Below are 20,790 nucleotides of genomic sequence, written 5' to 3'. Positions count from 1 at the left end.
GATCCGTTCACCTCGTCCCCATGGTCCCCGCCCAGATCCCCAGCCTGGAGGCCGGCGGGACCAGAAGATGGAGGGCCCAGGGCCCAACCCTGAGACACCGGCTCCCTGGGAGCCAACCACACCAGGTGCTGACTCCGGAGTGAGGCCACCCCCGGCTGCTGAGCCACCACTGCACCAGCCTCCGGGCACCCTGGCAGCGCCCACGCAGCAGGCAGCGGCCTGGCTCCAGGCAGCCCTCAGTGAATGGGCGATGACCTCCATTTCCATCTCCCGCAAAGGGCCGGCCCGCCCGCCTGCCTTCTGTGAAGGTCTGATACCGCCCTGGCTGCCCCCACTCTCCTGAGACCCTGAGAGGTCAGTTCAGTGGGTGCTGGGCAAAGTCCTCCTGGTCCCAGAGAATCCGAGCTCCTCCAGGGCCCCATCCCCCAGCTCCTCCCCGAGCTCCTCCAGGGCCCCCTCCCTGAGGTCCTCCAGGGCCCCAACCCTCAGCTCTTCCAGGGCCCCATCCCCCAGCTCCCCCCTGAGCTCCTCCCCCAGCTCCTCCCCCAGCTCCCCCCTGAGCTCCTCCCCCAGCTCCTCCCTGAGCTCCTCCCCCAGCTCCTCCCTGAACTCCTCCCCCAGCTCCTCCCTGAACTCCTCCCTGAGCTCCTCCCCCAGCTCCTCCCTGAGCTCCTCCCTGAGCTCCTCCCCCAGCTCCTCCCCCAGCTCCTCCCTGAGCTCCTCCCCCAGCTCCTCCCTGAACTCCTCCCCCAGCTCCTCCCTGAGCTCCTCCCCCAGCTCCTCCCTGAGCTCCTCCCTGAGCTCCTCCCCCAGCTCCTCCCTGAGCTCCTCCCCCAGCTCCTCCCTGAGCTCCTCCCCCAGCTCCTCCCCCAACTCCTCCCTGAGCTCCTCCCCCAACTCCTCCCTGAGCTCCTCCCCCAGCTCCTCCCTGAGCTCCTCCCCCAGCTCCCCCCTGAGCTCCTCCCCCAGCTCCTCCCTGAGCTCCTCCCTGAGCTCCTCCCCCAGCTCCTCCCTGAGCTCCTCCCCCAGCTCCTCCCTGAGCTCCTCCCCCAGCTCCTCCCCCAACTCCTCCCCCAGCTCCTCCCCCAACTCCTCCCTGAGCTCCTCCCCCAACTCCTCCCTGAGCTCCTCCCCCAGCTCCCCCCTGAGCTCCTCCCTGAGCTCCCCCCTGAGCTCCTCCCCCAGCTCCTCCCTGAGCTCCTCCCCCAGCTCCTCCCTGAGCTCCTCCCTGAGCTCCCCCCTGAGCTCCTCCCTGAGCTCCCCCCTGAGCTCCTCCCCCAGCTCCTCCCTGAGCTCCTCCCCCAGCTCCTCCCCCAGCTCCTCCCTGAGCTCCTCCCTGAGCTCCTCCCCCAACTCCTCCCTGAGCTCCTCCCCCAACTCCTCCCTGAGCTCCTCCCCCAGCTCCTCCCTGAGCTCCCCCCTGAGCTCCTCCCCCAGCTCCTCCCTGAGCTCCTCCCCCAGCTCCTCCCTGAGCTCCTCCCCCAGCTCCTCCCTGAGCTCCCCCCTGAGCTCCTCCCCCAGCTCCCCCCTGAGCTCCTCCCCCAGCTCCTCCCTGAGCTCCTCCCCCAGCTCCTCCCTGAGCTCCTCCCCCAGCTCCTCCCTGAGCTCCCCCCTGAGCTCCTCCCTGAGCTCCCCCCTGAGCTCCTCCCCCAGCTCCTCCCTGAGCTCCTCCCCCAGCTCCTCCCTGAGCTCCTCCCCCAGCTCCTCCCCCAGCTCCTCCCTGAGCTCCTCCCTGAACTCCTCCCCCAACTCCTCCCTGAGCTCCTCCCCCAGCTCCCCCCTGAGCTCCTCCCCCAGCTCCTCCCTGAGCTCCTCCCCCAGCTCCCCCCTGAGCTCCTCCCCCAGCTCCTCCCTGAGCTCCTCCCCCAGCTCCCCCCTGAGCTCCCCCCTGAGCTCCTCCCCCAGCTCCTCCCCGAGCTCCTCCAGGGCCCCCTCCCTGAGGTCCTCCAGGGCCCCAACCCTCAGCTCTTCCAGGGCCCCATCCCCCAGCTCCCCCCTGAGCTCCTCCCCCAGCTCCTCCCCCAGCTCCCCCCTGAGCTCCTCCCCCAACTCCTCCCCCAGCTCCCCCCTGAGCTCCTCCCCCAGCTCCTCCCTGAGCTCCTCCCCCAGCTCCTCCCTGAACTCCTCCCCCAGCTCCTCCCTGAGCTCCTCCCCCAGCTCCTCCCTGAGCTCCCCCCTGAGCTCCCCCTCCAGCTCCTCCCTGAGCTCCTCCTCCAGCTTCTCCCTGAGCTCCTCCCCCAGCTCCTCCCTGAACTCCTCCCCCAGCTCCTCCCTGAACTCCTCCCCCAGCTCCTCCCTGAGCTCCTCCCCCAGCTCCTCCCCCAGCTCCTCCCCCAGCTCCTCCCTGAGCTCCTCCCTGAGCTCCTCCCCCAGCTCCTCCCTGAGCTCCTCCCCCAGCTCCTCCCTGAGCTCCTCCCCCAGCTCCTCCCTGAACTCCTCCCCCAGCTCCTCCCTGAACTCCTCCCCCAACTCCTCCCTGAGCTCCTCCCCCAGCTCCTCCCCCAGCTCCTCCCTGAGCTCCTCCCCCAGCTCCTCCCTGAGCTCCTCCTCCAGCTTCTCCCTGAGCTCCTCCCCCAGCTCCTCCCTGAGCTCCTCCTCCAGCTTCTCCCTGAGCTCCCCCCTGAGCTCCTCCCCCAGCTCCTCCAGGGCCCCGTCCCTGAGCTCCTCCCTGAGCTCCTCGGGCCCATCCCTGAGTCCGGTCCCCCAGCTCCTTGGGGCCCTCTCCCAGAGGCAGAGGCAGCGGGAGGCGGCAGGCTGGGAGGTGCAGGGCTTGCCCGCCCGCTGGCCCTGGTCCAGGCGGAGATCTGGCTGGGAGAGGGCGAGCACACGGGTCAGTGCCCTAGTCCTGGGTAAGCATGAATGCCCACAGCACGCTGGGCAGCCTCCCTCGTCCTCAGTTCAGCCCCTTCCAGGGACCTCCGACCCTGCATGTGGCGACCCCACTTAGAGACAGCCGCCCTCCTTCCTCCGCAGGTGGCAGCACAGGGGGCCGAGTCTCTTGCTGCCGCCCCAATCTGAGTGTCTGTGCGTGCCCCGGGCCCCCTCCCCGGCCCGAGGCTCCCGGTGGTTCCTCAGAGCCGACACCTGCTTCCGTCCAGGGAAGGGCGCAGGGGGCCCGGCAGCTGCACAAACCACCCCTCCCGTCTTCACTGGCGGAGTCCAAAAGGAGTCAGGTCCCAGGAGCCACTCATGGGAAAAGGCTGGTAGACGGAGGGGTCACCGGAGGGGTCACCGGAGGGGTCACCAGGAGCTCTTCCAAGGAAAGGGGAAACTGAGGACACAGACGGTGACGTGAGAATCCCGGGTCCAGCCCAGGACTCCGGGAAGGACTCCAGCAGCAGGACAGATGAAAGGCCCTTTACAGACAAGTCCATTTTACAGATGGCAACATTGAGGCTCAAGGACTTGAAAGCAAGGCTCAGGCAAGGAGAAGCCAGTGGCTCCGCCCCCCAGCCTGCGAGCCACTGCCGGTGAAGGTCGCTGGAGACTGGTCCCGTGGCAGAGGAAGGAACCACGGCACTGGGGCCACACCGGTCACCCCTCACCGATCCCGGTCGGGGCTGTGGCACGCTCCCTGCGAGAAACTCCGAGAGCACCACCTGCAGGGCCCCTGCTGCCCTCTGCTGGCCGCCTGGAGTCCACGCGGCCTGCTCATCGCTATGGCTGGCCCAGGGCGGGCGGAGCGGCCAGGGCCCCCTGGAGTCCCGGCAGGTGGGCCGTGGAGGCCAGCCGGCCGTCCCTCTGGATGTGCTGGTAACAGGACTGGAAGAAGGGGAGGCAGGGAGGGGAGGCTGCTGTCCTGCCTGCTTCCGGCCACTGCCCGGTTTGGGGCGGTTACCAGGTGCACCCCCACCCGTGCCTGCACCACGTCTCCACCGGGCCCTCACCACGGCCCCTCCCCCGTGCCGGGGCTGCCGCTGGGCCACACCCGCGCCCGGGTGCTGGGCTGGGAGGCACGTGCTGTCCCCCCCTTTCACAGGCAGGCCCGGCTCTGGGAGTCCCTGTGGGGAGGCACAGGGCAGGGAGGGGGCTGCCCAGCGGCCGGGCAGCTCTGTGCTCACCTCCAGGGCCGTGAGCAGGAAGTCATAGCGGCCGCCCGCGTGGCTGGGGTCCATCATGTCCCGGGTCAGGTGGATCTCGGCGCCCAGGTGCTGGATTCTGGAGAACGGCCCGCGGTGAGAGGGAGAAGGGGCCGCCGGGGACAGGCCCTCGGCGCGGGAGGGGGGCCTGGGAGGCTGGGCACCTGGGCGAGGCCCCTGCTCTGCTCTGATGCCCATGGGACCAGGCGGCGCCCTGGGACCCGCTTCTCTGTGGCCCAGCGTGCCCGTCGGCACTGAGATACCAAGAAAAGCAGTGACGTCCACAGCTGCTGTTCAATGTCGGGAAGGGTGGTGGGTGGGGGTGGGGAGGGTGGCTGGAGGGGGTAGGACGGGTGGGGTGGGGTTAGCCAGGGAAGGGGGGTGGGGTGGGGTTAGCCGGGGGTGGGGGGTGGGAAGGGTGGCTGGAGGGGGTAGGACGGGTGGGGTGGGGTTAGCCAGGGAAGGGGGGTGGGGTGGGGTTAGCCGGGGGTGGGGGGTGGGAAGGGTGGCTGGAGGGGGTAGGTGGGGTGGGGTGGGGTGGGGTTAGCCAGGGAAGGGGGGTGGGAAGGGTGGCTGGAGGGGGTAGGAGGGTTGGGGTGGGGTGGGGTTAGCCGAGGGAGGGGGGTGGGAAGGGTGGCTGGAGGGGGTAGGAGGGGTGGGGTGGGGTGGGGTGGGGTTAGCCGGGGGAGGGACCCACTCAGCCAGCGGCTCACCGGGCGTGCACCACCACGTAGACCAGCAGGGGCAGCAGGTCGTCCATGGGCAGCTTGTGCTCCTGGCCCAGCACCCAGGACACCGTGGCCTCGATCTCCTCATACGTCCTCTCCAGCGCCTCCAGCTTCTCCTGGGCGTCCACGGTAGTGCTGCCGACACGGACCCACGCCCGGCTCAGTCCCCACGGCCCCCCATGCCCGCCTCCCCCCACGCCCGGCTCAGTCCCCACGGGCCCCCCACCCCTCCATGCCTGCCTCCCCCACGCCCACCTCCCCCCACAACCGGCTCAGTCCTCTCGAGCCTCCACGCCCGCCTCCCCCACCCTGCCCGAGCCCCAGACTCACACGATCTTCTGCAGACACTCGGTGGCCGACACCAGGGAGTGTCTCTGGGGGGGTGGGGGGGGAGCAGCTGGTGAGGCCCCAGCCCCCCAGCTCCGTCGCAGCCCCTCCCGGCCACCCGCCCATCCCCATCAGTGGCTGCAGCACAGCCCTGCCCAGAGGGCAGAGAGCACGGGACAGCTCTGCTGTGGCCTCCATTTACTCAGCTATAAAATGGGAGCATGGTTGGCAGGAGGTTGGATCAAAATGGGTAAAGATAATAATCAGAACAGCCACGGCCACAGCTGCGCCAGTTCTGATGGCCTGTCCGTAGCTCTCAGCCCCAATTCCTGATCCCCTGCGTTTCCGACCCGTGGTCTTAGGGGCCCGAGAACCTGCTTTCCTAACAGGTTTTCAGAGGCTGCTGCCTGGGGAGGGGCAGCCACTTCCCCGCAGCCCACCCTGCAGCCGACGAGGACACAGGAACAGAGCTCAGCACCGGGCCGGCAACAGAACCAGGAGATGCGGAGCCTGGCCACTGTGGGCCACCAGCTGCCCCCTCACCCCCACGGCGGTCAGAGCCACGCGGAAGCCTGGCGTCCCCTCCTGGGCCTCTGCAGCCTCTGACCAGCAACCGAGGCAGGAGGGGGAAGCTGGCGCGAATGTGGGGTTAAGCTCAGGGTGCAGGCCTCCCCCGGGCAGGTACAAGGCCTGCTCTCTCACCTGATGGGTCATCAGCATGAGGTTCTTGAGGGGCCACAGGTGCCTGAAATGTAAGAAGTGCAACAGGACGCTTTGCCAAGGGGAGGGGGCAGGGTCCGAGGTCCGAGGGCAGTTCCCTGTGTCCCCCAGCAGGACCGCGTGCAGCCTAGGGCATGTGTGTGCAGCCCAGGGCAGGAAGAGGCTGGGAGGATTCCTGGAGACCTCCCTCTGGCCCCAGCATGAAGGCGATGTGGCAGCTGGGGGTGTGGAGGAGAGACACCTGGGAAGCCGGTGGCACCTGGTCTCTGGACTGTGACTGGTCAGATGCAGGAAATATTCCCCACGGGAAGACAGGCTTGGGGGCACCCTCCCTGAGTGACAAAGGCCAGGCCCTCATCCCTCGCAGGATCCATGGTCGGGGGGGTGCTGAGGAGAAGGGTGTTGTGGGTAGAGGGAGCCCTGCTCGGTTTCCCCTTGAGGATCTCCCTTCCCCTGCTCTCAGTCCAAGAGAAGGAGCAGGTGCACTTGCCCACCCCAATGCAGACCCCGAGGTGGCCTGGCCGCTCTGGGTCAGCCAGCATTCGGGGAGCACTCCAGGCCCAGGCCAAGCCAGTGAGGGACTAGGGGGCGCTGGGGGGGCTGCTGGGCAGGGGACCCAGCTCCTTGTGGGGACAGTGAGGAGACTGAGCCCGGCAAGGTTAAACCGTGAGGGGCAGAAGCCAGACCCGTCACCACGGGGGACCCAGAGACAGACCAGCACAGAGACGCTGCCTCCCTACCCCACGCAGAGAGCACCGGACCAGCCACGTCCGAGCCAGACCGCCCGCCTCACCCAGAACGTGGACGCACGCCAATACGCCCCGTCTTCGCTAACGGCCACGTGCCCGTGCCTCGCGGGAGCTTACTTCTGCACATCCAGCAGCTCCAGGAGCTGGGTGTCCGGGAAGAGGCCCAGGCTGGCGACGCCCCGGCCGTACAGGCCGTCCTCGGGCTCGTGCAGCAGCAGGTAGAGCGTGAAGAGCTCCGAGTAGAAGCTGGGCAGCACCAGGGGCAGCACCAGCCCGTGCACCTGCCGGCTCCTGGGGACAGCGACCGGGGCAGATGGGGTCATCGGGAGGGCGGGTGGGGTCACTGCTGCAGCTGCCCTCCGAGCCCATCCACCACAGTGTCCCGCCACAGCCTCCTCCCGTCCGAGGACCCTCCACCAGCTGTGCTCCGCCAGCACGGCCGATGCTCTGCCTCCTGCTTCTCCTGCGCCTGCAGCCGGCGTGGCAGGCGGAGCGGGTTTAATCCCATTTCACTGGAGCAACCGAGCCCCGGGTGGACGGGGACGGCAGCAGAGCCCTCACGGCCCCCGGACGGGCCTTCCTGCTGGGGCTGGGTCACACATTCAGACAGAGAGGAATTTGGGGCACTGCCTGCGCCTGCCCCGGACCGAGGGCTTGGGTCATGGAACTGATCGTGGGTCCTCTGACCCTTGAATGCTCTCTGAACAACGCTGGGTCCTAGCTTCACTCCCCCGACTTCCCAGAAGCATCCCTTCCCCCAGGGGCCCGGAAGTCGAGGTGTGGGGCCTCCCTAGGCCTGGGGGCGGGGGGGGGGGGAAGGTTAGACAGGACTCACAGACCCCGAGGGGCCTGGGCAGCCACCTTGTCTCTGCGTCTTCCTCTTCCGCCGGGGCCTCGCCCTTGCGCTCTAAGGCAACCTGCAGCAGCCCCCTGCAGCCAGCGAGAAGGGGGAGTGTGGGAGGGGGCGGCCCGTCTTCTCCTCCTCAGCGCCTCCCATGGACCAGCGCGCCGGCCCGTCACCAAGGGCCGTGGCTCCACCCCAGACCTGGGACACAGCCTCCCGGACCTCAGGGGGAGGAGCCTGGGAGGACGGGCTGCCCGGCCGAGTCCTGGCCCCTCAGTGATGATTCTTGGGGTGCAGCTCAGCCAGGACTGGACAGGCGGCCCTAATCTAGGGTCAGGCTTAGCCTTCAGTGGGGTCAGAGTTCCCCTGGGGTCAGGGGTCAGCTCAGGGCCTGATCGGGCCTGGCCATCATCTCCCCATCCTCTGCTCCCCAGCTGCACACTGACCAGCCCACCCCCTGGTTCCATCTCCCCCCAGACTCAGGGGGAAGCACCACGGCCGGCCTGGGTCCAGCACAGCCGATGCCAGGAAAGGGCTGAGCCCACTCCCCGGCCGCGGGGCAGCGGCTGCCCACGTGTGCCCTGGGCTCACCTGTAGGCGGCCCAGAGCTCCCGGGCGTGCTGCTTCACCTCCTCCTGGGCCAGCGCCTGCAGGTGCTTGTTGGCCCCGAAGCCCGCGAACGTGGCCTGGAAGGTCAGCATCAGCGTCCGCAGCAGCTTCCCCAGGGGGTGCAGCGGGCTGCCCAGGGCCTGCGGGTGCAGAGAGATGCTGGGCCGGGCCTGGAGCCCATCTCATCCCGGGCACACCGAGGCACTCCGAGGAGGAGGAGCCACACCTGGCCCCTCGGGTGGCCCCAGGCCTCACCTTCCGGAGACACTGCTGCAGGGCCTCGGGCTCCCGGTGCCGTGCCACCTCCTCCAGGATGTCCTCCATCCTGCCCACACTGTCGTCCAGCAGGGTCCTGAGGCGCCAAGCACATGTCCCTCAGCCACCCCCAGCCCAGACTCCCCTCCAGGAAGCCTGGGGTCCCCGCGGTGCGGGCACAGGTGCCGGCTCACCTCTCGCAGCACAGGTACTCCTGGGATTCGCGCAGCTCCCGCAGGCTCTGCACGTGGAAGCCCAGCAGCGCCTCCTGCAGGTCCCCGGGGCAGCCGGCACGCACAAAGTCCCGGAAGGGGCCGACGACGCCCTGCCAGCGGCCCTCCGCAGGGAAGGCGCCCAGGCCCAGCTGCCTGTGAGGGAACGTGGGGCGGGGAGAAAGGGAGCTGTGGTGGCAGGCCCCTGTCCAGGCCCCAGGGGAGTGGGGATTTCCGCCTGGCCCAGAGTCAAGGCCAGGAAGGGGCATGGATTGGGGCACACACGGGGCTCCCTCCAGGGCTCCAGCAGGAGAAAGGAGGCCGAGGAAGGACGGTGAGGCTCACCTCCGGCAGGTGCTGCTCGGGTCGGGCAGGGGGGCGGCCGTGTCCAGCACACCCTGTGTGTACAGCCCCCTGCGGGCCACGCTGCCAAAGGAACCCTCCAGGGTGTAGCCGTTGGGGAAGGTGACCTTGCCCTGGAAGCGGAGAGGGAAGCAGGGACGTCTGTCTACGCTGTCTGTCCAGGTGCCCTTCCATCCAATCAGGAGAGGCCTCATGCCTGTCCATCCCCTGCCACAGAGGGGAGGGACCGAGGGTGGCTTCCCTCCACCATTTAACCTGCCCCCAGGGGCTCCCGGTGCCCCATCCCCAGCAGCTCCCCACACAGCATCTCCCCACCCCGAGCCCTGCCCTTCCCCAGGGGGCACCTCTGAGGTAGGAGACAGGAGCTGGGGAGGAGGGACTCGGCTCAGGAGGAGCACCACAGCTGTGGGCGGGGTGGGAGAGCCCAGAGGTGGGCAGGGGTCTGGGCTGTTCCATTCCTAGCACTCCTGGCCCCGGCTGATCAAATGCCGTCAAAACAAAAATCAAACAGCCCCACCTTCAAAGGGCCATCAGGACACACTGCCTCCTCCTGGGTCAGCGGGGCAGGAAGAGCCGGGCGCCTGCCCCAGGCACCGGCGATGCTGGTGGTGGGCGTATCCCAACAGGGAGATGTGCGGGGCCGCCGGGCACCCGCATGGCCCACCCCTTCCGACTCCCCAGGACCACATCACCCGCAGGAGGGCCCCGGTGCCCAGATTGGGGAGGCACTTCCTCCTGCTCCCCCATGCCCAGCCCAGCCCCACCCCAGGGGGAGGCTCAGGTTCCAGTCCTGGCCTTGGCCTTGGCCTTGGTGGTGGTGGTGGGGGGGGGGGGGGGCGGGCCTCACCTTCCCCAGGAGGGTCAGGTCCCTGGTGAAGGTGCCCTCATACAAGGAGTCGTCTTCAGAGAGGAGGGTCCCTGGGCCCTAGGGAGGGAAGCCAGTAAGAGGTCGGTGGGTTCAGGAGGGCCAGAGACATGGGGCGGCGGGGGAGGCATAGGAAAGGGAGTGGCACTGATTCGTGGGGAGCAGGTCCTGACCCGGCCACACCTCCTGGGACTGTGCTGGGTGGGACGCCAGCCCCTGGCGGCTGAGCCCCCGGCGGCTGAGCCCCCGGACCGCACCCCGTCGCCCTGTACACCTCCTGGGCGGGCTCCCTCCGCCCCCCAGGACCCCTCAGGAAGCCTCCAGGGAGCCCCCACCTGCCCCCGGCTCAGGAAGTAGTAAGAACCACCCCACTTCCTGCACGGGCTCAGAGAGGGACGGTGGGATGGACCCCGGGAGCCGTAGCGAACGGGACGCTGTTTCTGCTCTTGTTTCTGCTCGTCTTCCCCTCCTCAGTCCTCTCAGAACAAGGGGCAGCATGAGCAGACAACACACAACAGCCACAGCGCTGGGGGGCGCTGGTGGGGGGAGCTGGCGGGGTGTGTGTGTGTGTGTGTGTGTGTGTGTGCACGCGCGCTGCTGGGGGAAAGCTGGCTTGGGGGTGGGGGTGGGGGTGCTGGTGGGTGAGCTGGCTCGGGGGTGGGGGTGCTGGTGGGAGAGCTGGCTCGGGGGTGCTGGTGGGGGAGAGCTGGCTCGGGGGAGGGGGTGCTGATGGGGGAGAGCTGGCGGGGAGGGGGTGCTGGTGGGGGAGAGCTGGCAGGGAGGGGGTGCTGGTGGGGGAGAGCTGGCAGGGAGGGGGTGCTGGTGGGGGAGAGCTGGCTCGGGGGTGGGGGTGCTGGTGGGGGAGAGCTGGCGGGGAGGGGGTGCTGGTGGGGGAGAGCTGGCAGGGAGGGGGTGCTGGTGGGGGAGAGCTGGCAGGGAGGGGGTGCTGGTGGGGGAGAGCTGGCTCGGGGGTGGGGGTGCTGGCGGGGGGAGAGCTGGCTCGGTGGTGGGGGTGCTGGTGGGAGAGCTGGCGGGGAGGGGGTGCTGGCGGGGGGAGAGCTGGCGGGGAGGGGGTGCTGGTGAGGGAGAGCTGGTGCGGGGAGCCGGCTCAGGACCCTGGTCTGCGTCCCAGCCCTGGCACGGGCGGAATGTGACAGTGGGCAGTTCTCTGGCCTCCCTGAGCCTCTCGCGAGTGATCCCTACACCAGGGACAATGATGGGGCCCAGAGGCCACTGGGGAATCCCCGAGATTGTGCTGGGAGCCGAGTCTGAGCTGGGCGTCCGGTTAGGGGCCCACGAATGTGGGTGCTTGGCTGCTGGTGTCGCCAGGGCCCTGCCCTCGCTCTCACTGCCTCTCCGAGCCTTTGCCACGAGCAGGTGACCGGACTGCTGGTGGGGAAGCAGGCGGGAGGGCCAGGCGGGGGGTGGGGTGGGGTGGGGGTGCAGGACTGGAATCCTGCCAGCACCAGGACCCCAGCTTCCTCCTCCCCACCCTGACCAGCTCGGCTCTGCCTGAGGTCCCCGGAGCAGAGAGACTGGAGCTCAGACACACGAGGTCATGCCACTCACCGCCATCTTGTCTGCCTGGAAGGTCCCCTGGTAGCAGACGCCTGCCTGGGTGACCAGGAGCCCAGGGCCGTGGCGCTGGTCTGCCTGCCACATGCCAATGTAGCGCTCACCCCTGGGGAGGGGGTGGCCAGCGTTAATGACAATCGTTCCATGTACCACGTGTGTGTTCTGGGGTGTGTGTGTGTGTTCTGGTGTGTGTGTGTGTGTGTGTGTGTGTGTGTGTGTTCTAGTGTGTGTGTGTATTCTAGTGTGTGTGTGTGTATTCTGGTGTGTGTTCTAGTGTGTGTGTGTGTGTGTGTGTGTGTATTCTAGTGTGTGTGTGTGTATTCTGGTGTGTGTTCTAGTGTGTGTGTGTGTATTCTGGGGTGTGTTCTGGTGTGTGTGTGTGTGTGTGTATTCTGGGGTGTGTTCTAGTGTGTGTGTGTGTATTCTGGTGTGTGTTCTGGTGTATGTGTAGGGGGTGATCGCCGGGGTCGGGGGTGGAGGCAGATAAGGAGGCATGACATCGCCTGAGTCCATTCAACACAGACGCAGGCAGGTGACATCAGGCCCTCCAGAGAGGGGAGGGGGGAGAGAGCCTGCCTGGGGAAGGCATCTGGCAGGAGATACACAGGGATGTTCAGTGTCCATGGGGGGGGGCACCCAGGTGTCACCATGGGAACAAGGTCCGAGGTGGAGCCTCAGATGCCAGGCTGGGGCCCTGAGTCTAGGGTCCCCCAGAGCCTGAGGGGTCGTGGCCCCTCCCATGGGGCCAAGCCAAGCCAGACAGCACGAGGGGCCAGAGCAGCTTCTGGAGCCGGAGACATCCAGGGAAGGGGAGGGGAGGGGAGGGGAGGGGAGGGAAGGGGAGGGGAGGGGAGGGGAGGGGAGGGGAGGGGAGGGGAGCACCGGACACTCGGACAAACAGACGACTTCCCGTGACAGGAAGCCTGTGCCTGAGGTTGTGTGGTCCTCAGGGCTTTCTCTGCCCCCCTTCCCCCCGGAGGCCCGGGCGTCACCTGGCGCCGTCTTCCTGGATCCCATAGCCGCTGCGCTGGCCCCGCTCCCAGTGGCCCGTGTACTTGCAGGGACAAGGGGCCTGCGAGGAGCTCTCCAGGACCCCAAAGCCATGCCGCAGGCCCGCCTGGAAGTAGCCCTTGTACACCTCGTCCGAGCTGTACCTGCAGAGATCACCATGTGGTCCCACCACCAGGGGGAGCCTGGACCGAGAGCCCGCCCGCCTGCCGCCCGCCCCGGCGGCACTTACTCACAGATGCCATAGCCGCACATGCTGCCTTCCCGCCAGTGGCACTTGTAGCAGTCGAACTTGTCCTCGGCGGCCTGGGGCACCAGGCAGATGCCAAAGCTGTCAGCGTGGGTGGGCGGAGGGAGTTGGCACAGGCCCGCCGGGCCCCCAGCCCCTTCCTACCCTCCAGGCCTTTCTCAGACGATGGGGAGTCTCAGTGCTTCTTTCCGGGGGCCCGCTCAGGACACCCAACCTCCCTGTGCACCCCGGCAGCCGCTGCCGGGCCTCGCTTCCCGCTGGTGCTGGGACGGGAGCTGCACCGTTTGGGTTTGGGAATCTAGGGAGGGCCAGGCTGCGCTGTGGCTCGAACCCTTCTCCCGCCCGCATGCTCCCACACTGGCCCCAGCCTCACCCGTGCTCCAGGCCCTGGCAGAAGCTGCCCACGTGGTTCTTCCCGTCAGGCCACTTCAGGGTTCCCCTGTGACAGGGAGGCCAGGGGTCAGCCCAGCAGACCCCCCTCCACACACCCAGCAGAACTGACCATGACCACGGGAGCCAGAGCTGTGGCTCTGCCCGAGGAAGGGCCGTGCGGGCCCTGCCGCCCCTCCCGGAGCCCGTCACTCACCTGCCGTGGGGCCGGGCCCGGCACCACTCGCCCTCATACGTGGCCCGGCAGAGCCGGCCCTCTGCCAGGAAGGTGTGCGCCGCGGAGCGGCAGGCGGGGGTCTCGCAGGACGCCAGGCCGGCCCCCCACACCCCGAAGTCCTTCTTCCCCCGCAGGGCCCGGCACACGGCCTGGGTGACCGTGTGCTGCCAGAGCACCTGGGGAGGAGCCGGGCCGGTCACGGCGCTGGAAGCCCTGCTCGGCAGCTTCCGGGGGCGCCAGCACGACCCCCTCCGCCCTCCAACCCCGTCTCCGCCTGGAGGGCTCTCCAGCCACTCCATGCTGCACTAGGGCCCTCCTTCCACACCTGAGCTCCCCGCTGGCAGTCCCAGGGCCCGCCCGGGGGTGGGGGTCTGGGGGTGTTGGGAAGTGGGGGTGGGGGCAGGCAAAACCACCAGGCCCCAGCGCTGGCTCCACTGAGAAAAATACCTGCCTCCACTGCATTCTGATGCTCAATCCCAGGCTGACCCCTGAGGCCTCAGGTTGTATACCTGTGTCCCCCCTGCCTGCCTGTCTCCCTTCCTCCCTCCCCGGCCCCACACCCAGCTCACAGCTCACCCCCACTCACCAGGTCCTGGGGGCGCCTGGAACCGAGGAGGAACTCCTCTTCCGGAGTGAGGAGGTGAAAGGCCCGCCTAGACGGACGGAGAGGCGACAGGCTGTGTCCAGGGGCTGGGGGGGGCCCGACGGAGCCTGGGTACGGGCAGGTCATGGGGTACAGGGAGGGAGGCCTGGAGTGTGGCTGGAGGAGCTGCTCACCCGTCCTGCTCGGGATCCACCCACACCAGCTTCAGGTCGAAGGTGTGGGCTCTGTGGCCCTGGGAACGGGACACGGGGTCATGCAGAGCCCAGACCAGATGGCACCTCCTCGGGCCGAGCGCCAGCCTGCGGGGGCACACCCCGTCCCCGGCTGCTGGTCCGCAGGCCCAGCCCAGACCTCACCACCCACACCTGCCCTGCCTCCAGGGCAGCCCCGTCCCAGCCCAAATCCTACTCCACCGCAGCCACAGATCAGGCTCTGGAGGCGCCGCTCGGCCCCCCCAGCCCCTGCGGGACCCTCTCCCTGGGTCCCGCTGCCCGGGAGGAGCCCTCACTCCCACCTGCTTCGCCCTTTCCGGCTCCTCAACCAGACCTGGGTGGCCCACCCACCTGCAGGAGGACGAGGATGTCATCGAAGAGCAGCACCCGCTCGGCCTGCAGCGGCGTGACCGTCACGGGGACGTCCTGGCTGTCTTGCAAGAGGCGGCGAGCAGGGGTGCAGAGGGCATCCTGGCGAGGGGGCAGGGCTTGGGCACCCATCCTGCATGCGCTGGCCACTCCACTCCTGCCTCCACCCCCCTCCCACCTGCTCCTGCCTCCACCCTCCACCCCCCTCCCACCTGCTCCTGCCTCCACCCTCCACCCCCCCACACCTGCTGGAGGCCCCCAGGTCACATGGGCACGGATGGATGGTGACGGCAGAGGCCGGGGGTGATCCCAGCCCCTCCCAACGGAGCCACACGAGCTCTCTGAAGCACTGTTTGCCTCCCAGCCCACCTGCTGCCATGGCCCCCTGTCACCTCTCACCTGACCTCCCTCTGGCAACTCTTGCCCCACCCCCCACCTGTTCTCCTGAGTCTCTATCCTCAGCCCCAAGCCTGGCACCAGGAACGTGCCCCTGCAGGGACTGCGTGCCACGGCGGGTTGGGAGGTTGGGGTGCCATCCCAGGAGAGAGGGTCAGCTCAGCCGGCCCCTCTTGCCCAGATCCAGCTCTCGGCCGGGCCCAGGAGGCGCTCAGCCATTGGGGGAACGTGGCCGACAGAGGGGCCTCATGGCTGCCCGGTCAGCCACCAGCCCACTCCCTATGGGAAGCCCCCGGCAGGCCCCTGACGGCCCTCGGGCCCCCTCACCCGCAGCCGGCCGCTCAGGCTGTGCCAGAGGGCCTGTGTGGCCTCGGCCTGGTCCAGCGCCTGCTTCATGAAGGACTGGAGGTCCCCAAAGAGGGCAGCCGCCTGCACCACCAGCTCCCGGGCGGGGTGACCCTGCAGGGACAGAGCAGCCAGGCAGGGCCTTTCAGAACCGCCCAGGAGGGCTGCCCGGCTCTGGCCTGCGCCTCCCCCCCAGGGCACCCTCTCCCCCACAGCTCCTCCGGGCATGGCCGGCGCACAGATCGCACAGGGAAGCCGGCCGCTCCAGGTCTCCCCAGCTGGGCCTGGGCCTGGGCCCCACCCCGGCACAGGATTCCTTGTCTGCGCCCCGGGGCTCTGCCAGCTCCCCCGGGGCAGGGCCAAGGACCTCAGCCGAGCCCAGGACAAACACACGTCCCGCCAACCCCCTCAGAACAGGGCCACGTCCCCACAGCCCGGCCGGTCCTTCCCACACCAGGGTCCGAGTTCCGCAGCGTCCTGAGAGGGGCCTGCGTCTCCCCCGCTCGGCCTCCCACAGGGCACAGGCCGGGAGCAGCCCTGACGCGCCCCACTCACCTCCCCGAGGGCGTCGCCGAGGCTCTGCAGGAGGAGTGCATGCTTCTGCACGTGGTGGGCGAGCGGCTGGCGCAGGGCCTGGACCATCGCGGTGCCCATGGAGCCCACGGCGTTCAGGCCCCACAGCAGCTGCCGCAGGGCCTTCCGCCGGCCTCGCCAGTAGTCCCTGAGGGAGGACGGGCACCCCTCACTCCTGCATCCGGCGCCGCCCGCCGCCTCCCGCCCAGGCGAGCCCGCTCCCGGCGCCCAGCCTGCCCAGCCCTCTCCCAGCCCTGCACGGAGCCGATGGCCCCTGGCGATGGGGCAGCAACAGCTCCGCGTCTCAGGGGGTGCTGACCGCACCATCGCCAGGGAGGCATCCCCGCCCTGACCCAGGGGCACCCCTGGCTCTGGGCCTGGCAGCTGCTTGCTAGGTTTGCCACCCCCTTCCTGTCGACCAGTGAGGAGCTGACAGAGCCGGGAGTGCTCAGGCTGAGTCCTGGGCCTGGACGCTCAGTGCTCCGGGCAGAGCTTCCCCCCTCTTCCTTCCCAGATGCCCCCCGTCCTCCCCCTCCCCCCGGAGGCCCTGCAGCACTGAGCTCACCTCCTCTGCTTTGCCGCCGTCTGAAAGGCCTGCACCACCACACAGCTTGTGTAGGACTCGATGTACCTGAAGGCAGAACAGGGCACCTGCAGGCCGGCCCCTGCCTTCCAGGACCCCCGACCCCGCTGCGTGGCTGCAGCCCTGAGGGCCTGACAGTGGCCTGGCTCTGGGCACAGGCGACCCCGGGCCCAGCAATTCTAAAACAAACACCTCAGGCTGGGGTATCCGAGCCTGCGCGGACAGTGCCTGCACCACGAAGGCCAGCCTGTGCACCTGCCGGCCGAGCCCCATCCGGGCTCACCAGCCCCGTGCCCAGCCCTGACCCGGTCAGCCCGGCCACCATCCTCGCCGTCTTACTCCACGTGGGCCTGCAGGACGTGGTCGGCCTCGCGCAGCAGCAGCAGGGACTCCAGCCTGACGGCCTCCGGGTGGCGCAGCCGCTCCCGCAGCGAGCGCAGGCTCCGCTCCGTCACCTCCCACAGCCGCTGGGCGCGCCCGTGCAGCTGCTGCAGGAGCCGCAGGCACTCTCTGCCCCGGGCGTCCGAGGGCTCTGGGGGCACACCCCACGGTGAGGGGGCAGGGAGCTCCCAGCGGGCCCGCGGCACCCACAGCCCCGCATCCCCGGGCACCGGGGCCAGGACCGGGAGCCCACACGCCCGTGAGCTCAGCAGGGGGTCAGCAGGCTCATCTTGAGGCGTGACCACCAGGGCTTCCTCACCGAACAGGACCGCTCCGCTGACCAGGGGCTCCGGGCACACTAACACCCTTGGTCTTCGCAGGGACTGCAGGCCACGGACAGCGCCCCCACCAGGAAGGCACCCACCCAGGCCACTCCGTGAGACCCACACTGGAGGGACACCTGCTTCCCGTGCCGCCTGGGGACCGCGAGATGAGGGTCCGGCCTGCGCCCCGGAGGAAGAGGGCCGGCATCTCCAGGCACAGCTGGGTCTGAACGAGGGTGGGGCTCCCGGCCTGGCCCCTCGGGGCCCTCTGAGGGGCAGCCAGCCGCTGGGGCCAGGCCCCGGGCCCCTCAGAAGCTCAGAGGCCCAACCAGGAGAGATCCCGCCCCCGGCCAGCGCTGTGTCCCCACCTCCCCCTGCGAGCGGGACCCACCGGCCGAGAGCAGGGGCTGGAGGACGAGGCTGATGATCCGGGCCAGGGTGGCGGCGAAGACCTCCTCCTGCTGCAGCAGGGCCGCCTCCTCGGGGCTGCACATGCCGGCCGGGCGCGGGGCCTGCCGGCGGACACCGGGTAGAGCAGGACGGCGCTGGCCACACCAGCCCCCGGGCGGGCACCAGCGGCACTCAGCCACGTGGGGCCACGTGTGCGGACCGCGGGTTCACGCTGACGACTGCAGCTGTTGGCTGTCGTGGTGCCGGGAGGCTCTGCCCTCCAGGCTGGGACTTGCAGTGGCCATGAGAGGACTGTCCCTCTCCTCAACCCGAGGCCTGAACCTGTCCAAACTGCAGCCGCACTCCCCAGTGAGGGTAAGGTGGGGGGAGCCAGACACCCCAGGCACCCCACCCGGCTCACCCTGCTGATGGCTCCTCCTGAGGACAGGTGGGCTCCAGCCTTCGGACGTCCCGCCCTGCAGTAAGGGGCCCTCCGAGCAGGTAGGCTCAGCTGGGAGGGTGGCCTCCTGCCTGAGGGAGGGGCAGGAAGGGGCATGGGCTCAAACCCAGCCCCAGAGCCAGGCCACAGCCTCCCCGTGGACTCAGCCCTCTCACCAGCCTTGGTAACTCACCTGGCAAAGGAGGGCATATGCCAACTCTGCCTCTCCCTGGCGCTGCCACCTAGCTGACCTGGGGGGAAGGGGGCAAGAGGCGTGATGGAGGCAGCTGGTGATGGCCGGCCGACCCCAGGGGAAAGGAGTCTCATCCCTACCCAGGGAGCCCACAACCCCAGGACATCGGTTCTGGGGAAAGCAGGGCGGGTGCCTCAGAGCCGTGGCCCAGGGCCCAGGCATTCCTGCCCCACCTTTCCTGCCACTGCTTCAGGAGGGCGAGGCCTCGGGAGGGGAGGCAGGAAGGGGAAGCAGCTGGAGCGCGCTCTCTCCCCCCTCTCTCTCTCAGCCCTGCAAGCCCAAGACCTCCTCTCCCAGGAGAGGGGCAAGTTGTTCCAGGTCAGCTCAGGCAGGACCGGAGCCAGCCATGAGGTCTGGGGTGCAACCTCCAGAAACGGCAAGAATGGAAAGGCCTTTTGTGGGCGGCCATTGCCCCTCAGCTGGCAGGCAGCTGGGGTCTGAGCTGAGAGGACAGTGGCTAACGGTGGAGGAAGGAGGGTGCGACCAGGACGGGAGGTGGGAACTGGGTGAGCGGGGACCTGCAGTAAACAACTTGCCAGCCACATGGAGGTCTTGATCACCAATTACCCCCACTCATCCGGGCTGCCCCCCCACACCAATGCCACCCTCAGGAGGAGAGCTCTCTGCCCCTCACTCTGCAGCTCTGCTCCCCGACCTGAGCGATGGCCCAGACCCCAGCTGCCTGGGCCCCCTGGCCCCGCCCAGCGGGCCATGCCGGGGCGTCTCCACAGCCTGGCTCCTCTCTGCGCCTCAGTCACCTCCTCCGTGAAATGGGCTCAAACCAGAGCAGAGCTTTCCGAACATTTACTCCCCAGGAGGATAAGCAGGTGGGAGGGAGTGGCTCTGGGTTTGGGGACCTGGTCCTCAGCCTCCCTCACCTGGCAGAGCTGCCTGTGGCCCCAAAGGGACCTCTAGCCCTGGGAAACTGAGTCACACTGCCGTAAGCCCGGCTGGCGAGGCTGCAGGAGAGGCTGAGGTCCGGGCTGGTGGCCCCGGCTAAGGAGTGCTGGGCTTCGTCCTGGGGGTGAGGAGGGGAGTGTAAGGGCAGGGGTGAGGCCAGGCATGAGTGCGTGTGAGTGAGTGGAATGTCTGCAGGGAGGAGCGGTGCTGAGCTTGAACAAGCCAGGGACCCAGCAGGCGTCCTCCCTCTCTGACCCGACCGGCCGGCTCTCTCTGGTCCAGGGCCCTGGCCCCCTCTCTCCAGCCCAGTGTGAGGCTCCCTCGTGGTGGGCTGCACGCGGTGTGCATGTGGGGAAACAGGCGCTGAAAGGAGCAGGAGCGCCCAGACACCTGTATGAAGGGCGCACGCGGAGTCAGACCCAGGCGCCCTGAGCTCCGTGTTCCGAGAAGCTGGGCGACTCACCTGAGGACGCGGCCAGTTCCGGCGCAGCCTCGGTGCTCACAGGGGAGGAGTGCTGGGAACGGCCGGTGCAGGCATGCCCAGGTGAGTCAGCTGCCTGTCCCCGTGTCAGTTACCCAGCAGCCAGACCTGCTCCCTCCCTGCATTCCTGGCCTGGTCCCTGCGGGTCCCTCTGGGGCAGGTCACCGAGGCCTCTCTGGCCCCCAGCCACACCCTGTCATGGCACCCATTGTGGTATGTCCGGGTCTGGAGGCAAGGAAGTGCTGCTGGCTGCAGTTCCCGGCCGCCGGGCCCCTGATGGACCTGCCAGCCGGTGGGCGGACAGCTGGCGGAGGGAGCGGACCTGGGAGGGGCGCTGACCCTCACAGCGGTCCGCAGTCCCACCCGCCTCGCCCCCGGCATCCCTGCTCTGCCCCCTTCACCCCCGCGGCCCCGATGCTGATTCAGAGGCTCCGCTCCAGCCCCAGCCCGGACACACACTGCCCTGCCCGCCCCGCCGGGCACACGCAGTCCCGGACTTTCCCAAACATGGGCTCCCGCCACCACCGGCACCCGCCCGCCGGCCCTCCCTGCGGGCACCACCAGGCGGCGCCACTGCCTCCAGGCAGCCCTCGGGCGAGCTGAGGTCCCGGCCACGCCCCGGGCGATGCGCTCTCCGGCCCGCCGGCCCAGGAGGAGGGGAGGGGCTGCTCCGGAGACAGGCGGTGACCACCCGGCCCAGAGGTCGGGGCAGGGAGGTCGGGGCAGGGGGACCTGCGGACACACTCGTGCCGCAGGGACCGAGGGGCCGTAGAGGGACGGCGACCCGGCGGGCGAGGGGCCGCAGAGGCGAAGGTCCCACCTGGAGCGCGGAGAGCGGGACAGGGAGCCCGCACGGCGCCCCCTCCACCCGCACTTACCTGTGCGGCGCCGCCCGCGGTGAGCGGAGCGCGGGTTCTGGCCGCGGCCCCACGCCTTCCAGCCCGCCCCGCCCCCCGCGCCCGCCCCGCCTGAGCCCCGCCCCTCCGCGCCCGCCCGCCCCAGTGCCCTGTCCTTCCGCGCCCGCCCCGCCCCTCCGCTCCAAGCCCCGCCCCTCCTCGCCCGCCCCGCCCCTGAGTCCCCGCCCCTCCGCGCCCGCCCCGCCCCTGAGCCCCGACCCTCCGCGCCAAGCTCCGCCCCAGAGCCCTGTCCTTCCGCGCCCCGCCCCTCCGTCCTCGCCCCGACCCTGAGCCCCGCCCCTGAGCCCTCGCCCCGCCCATTATCCCCGCCCCTTCACGTTCGCTCCGCCCCTCAGCCCCTTAGAGCTTCACCACGCACCCTGAATCCGCCCCGCCCCTCCGCGCCTTGCAACGCCCCTGAGCCCCGCCCCTCCGTGCCGCGCTCCGCCCCCAG

The 20,790-nt window shown here is 69.4% G+C and overlaps 1 protein-coding gene across 8 annotated transcripts; it reads right to left on the bottom strand.

Moving 5' to 3' along the window:
- Window positions 1-3,342: 3,342 nt before the first annotated feature.
- On the bottom strand, window positions 3,343-20,377 carry ALS2CL (ALS2 C-terminal like). 8 transcript variants are annotated; one of them, XM_084901680.1, is made up of 28 exons: window positions 20,319-20,377; window positions 18,938-19,077; window positions 18,000-18,057; window positions 17,789-17,898; window positions 16,613-17,489; window positions 16,256-16,321; window positions 15,673-15,838; window positions 15,100-15,231; window positions 14,359-14,478; window positions 13,969-14,027; window positions 13,778-13,844; window positions 13,171-13,367; window positions 12,958-13,023; window positions 12,567-12,665; window positions 12,319-12,480; window positions 11,321-11,432; window positions 9,734-9,811; window positions 8,869-8,999; window positions 8,506-8,679; window positions 8,312-8,408; window positions 8,039-8,196; window positions 7,465-7,533; window positions 6,721-6,894; window positions 5,837-5,879; window positions 5,138-5,181; window positions 4,793-4,942; window positions 4,062-4,158; window positions 3,343-3,762 (listed from the first exon to the last, which is right to left on the bottom strand). In XM_084901680.1, the coding sequence occupies exons 3-28, from the start codon at window positions 18,014-18,016 to the stop codon at window positions 3,658-3,660; spliced, it is 3,570 nt and encodes a 1,189-aa protein (XP_084757806.1). In that variant the 5' UTR covers window positions 18,017-18,057; window positions 18,938-19,077; window positions 20,319-20,377; the 3' UTR covers window positions 3,343-3,657. The 8 variants fall into 8 exon arrangements, 7 of the variants coding, with proteins under 7 accessions (XP_084757806.1, XP_084757807.1, XP_084757808.1 ...); XM_084901681.1 differs by lacking the exon at window positions 20,319-20,377 and adding an exon at window positions 19,423-19,820; XR_014796598.1 differs by lacking the exon at window positions 20,319-20,377 and having other exon boundaries at window positions 7,443-7,533; window positions 18,938-19,397.
- Between the last annotated feature and the right edge of the window lie 413 nt (window positions 20,378-20,790).

The sequence above is a fragment of the Pipistrellus hanaki genome, assembly GCF_964339955.1.
Source record: "Pipistrellus hanaki genome assembly, chromosome: 13".
Lineage (NCBI taxonomy): Eukaryota > Metazoa > Chordata > Mammalia > Chiroptera > Vespertilionidae > Pipistrellus > Pipistrellus hanaki.
The sequence above is the reverse complement of the archived record's forward strand: the minus strand, read 5'-3'. Positions and strand labels throughout refer to the sequence as shown.

Coding starts and splice junctions, on each gene's coding strand:
- ALS2CL (XM_084901680.1), bottom strand. Junction 6,895..7,464: donor GAGGAAGACGCAGAGACAAG/GTGGCTGCCCAG, acceptor CGCTGTCCCCAG/GAGCCGGCAGGTGCACGGGC. Junction 5,182..5,836: donor TCATGCTGATGACCCATCAG/GTGAGAGAGCAG, acceptor CCACCCCCCCAG/AGACACTCCCTGGTGTCGGC.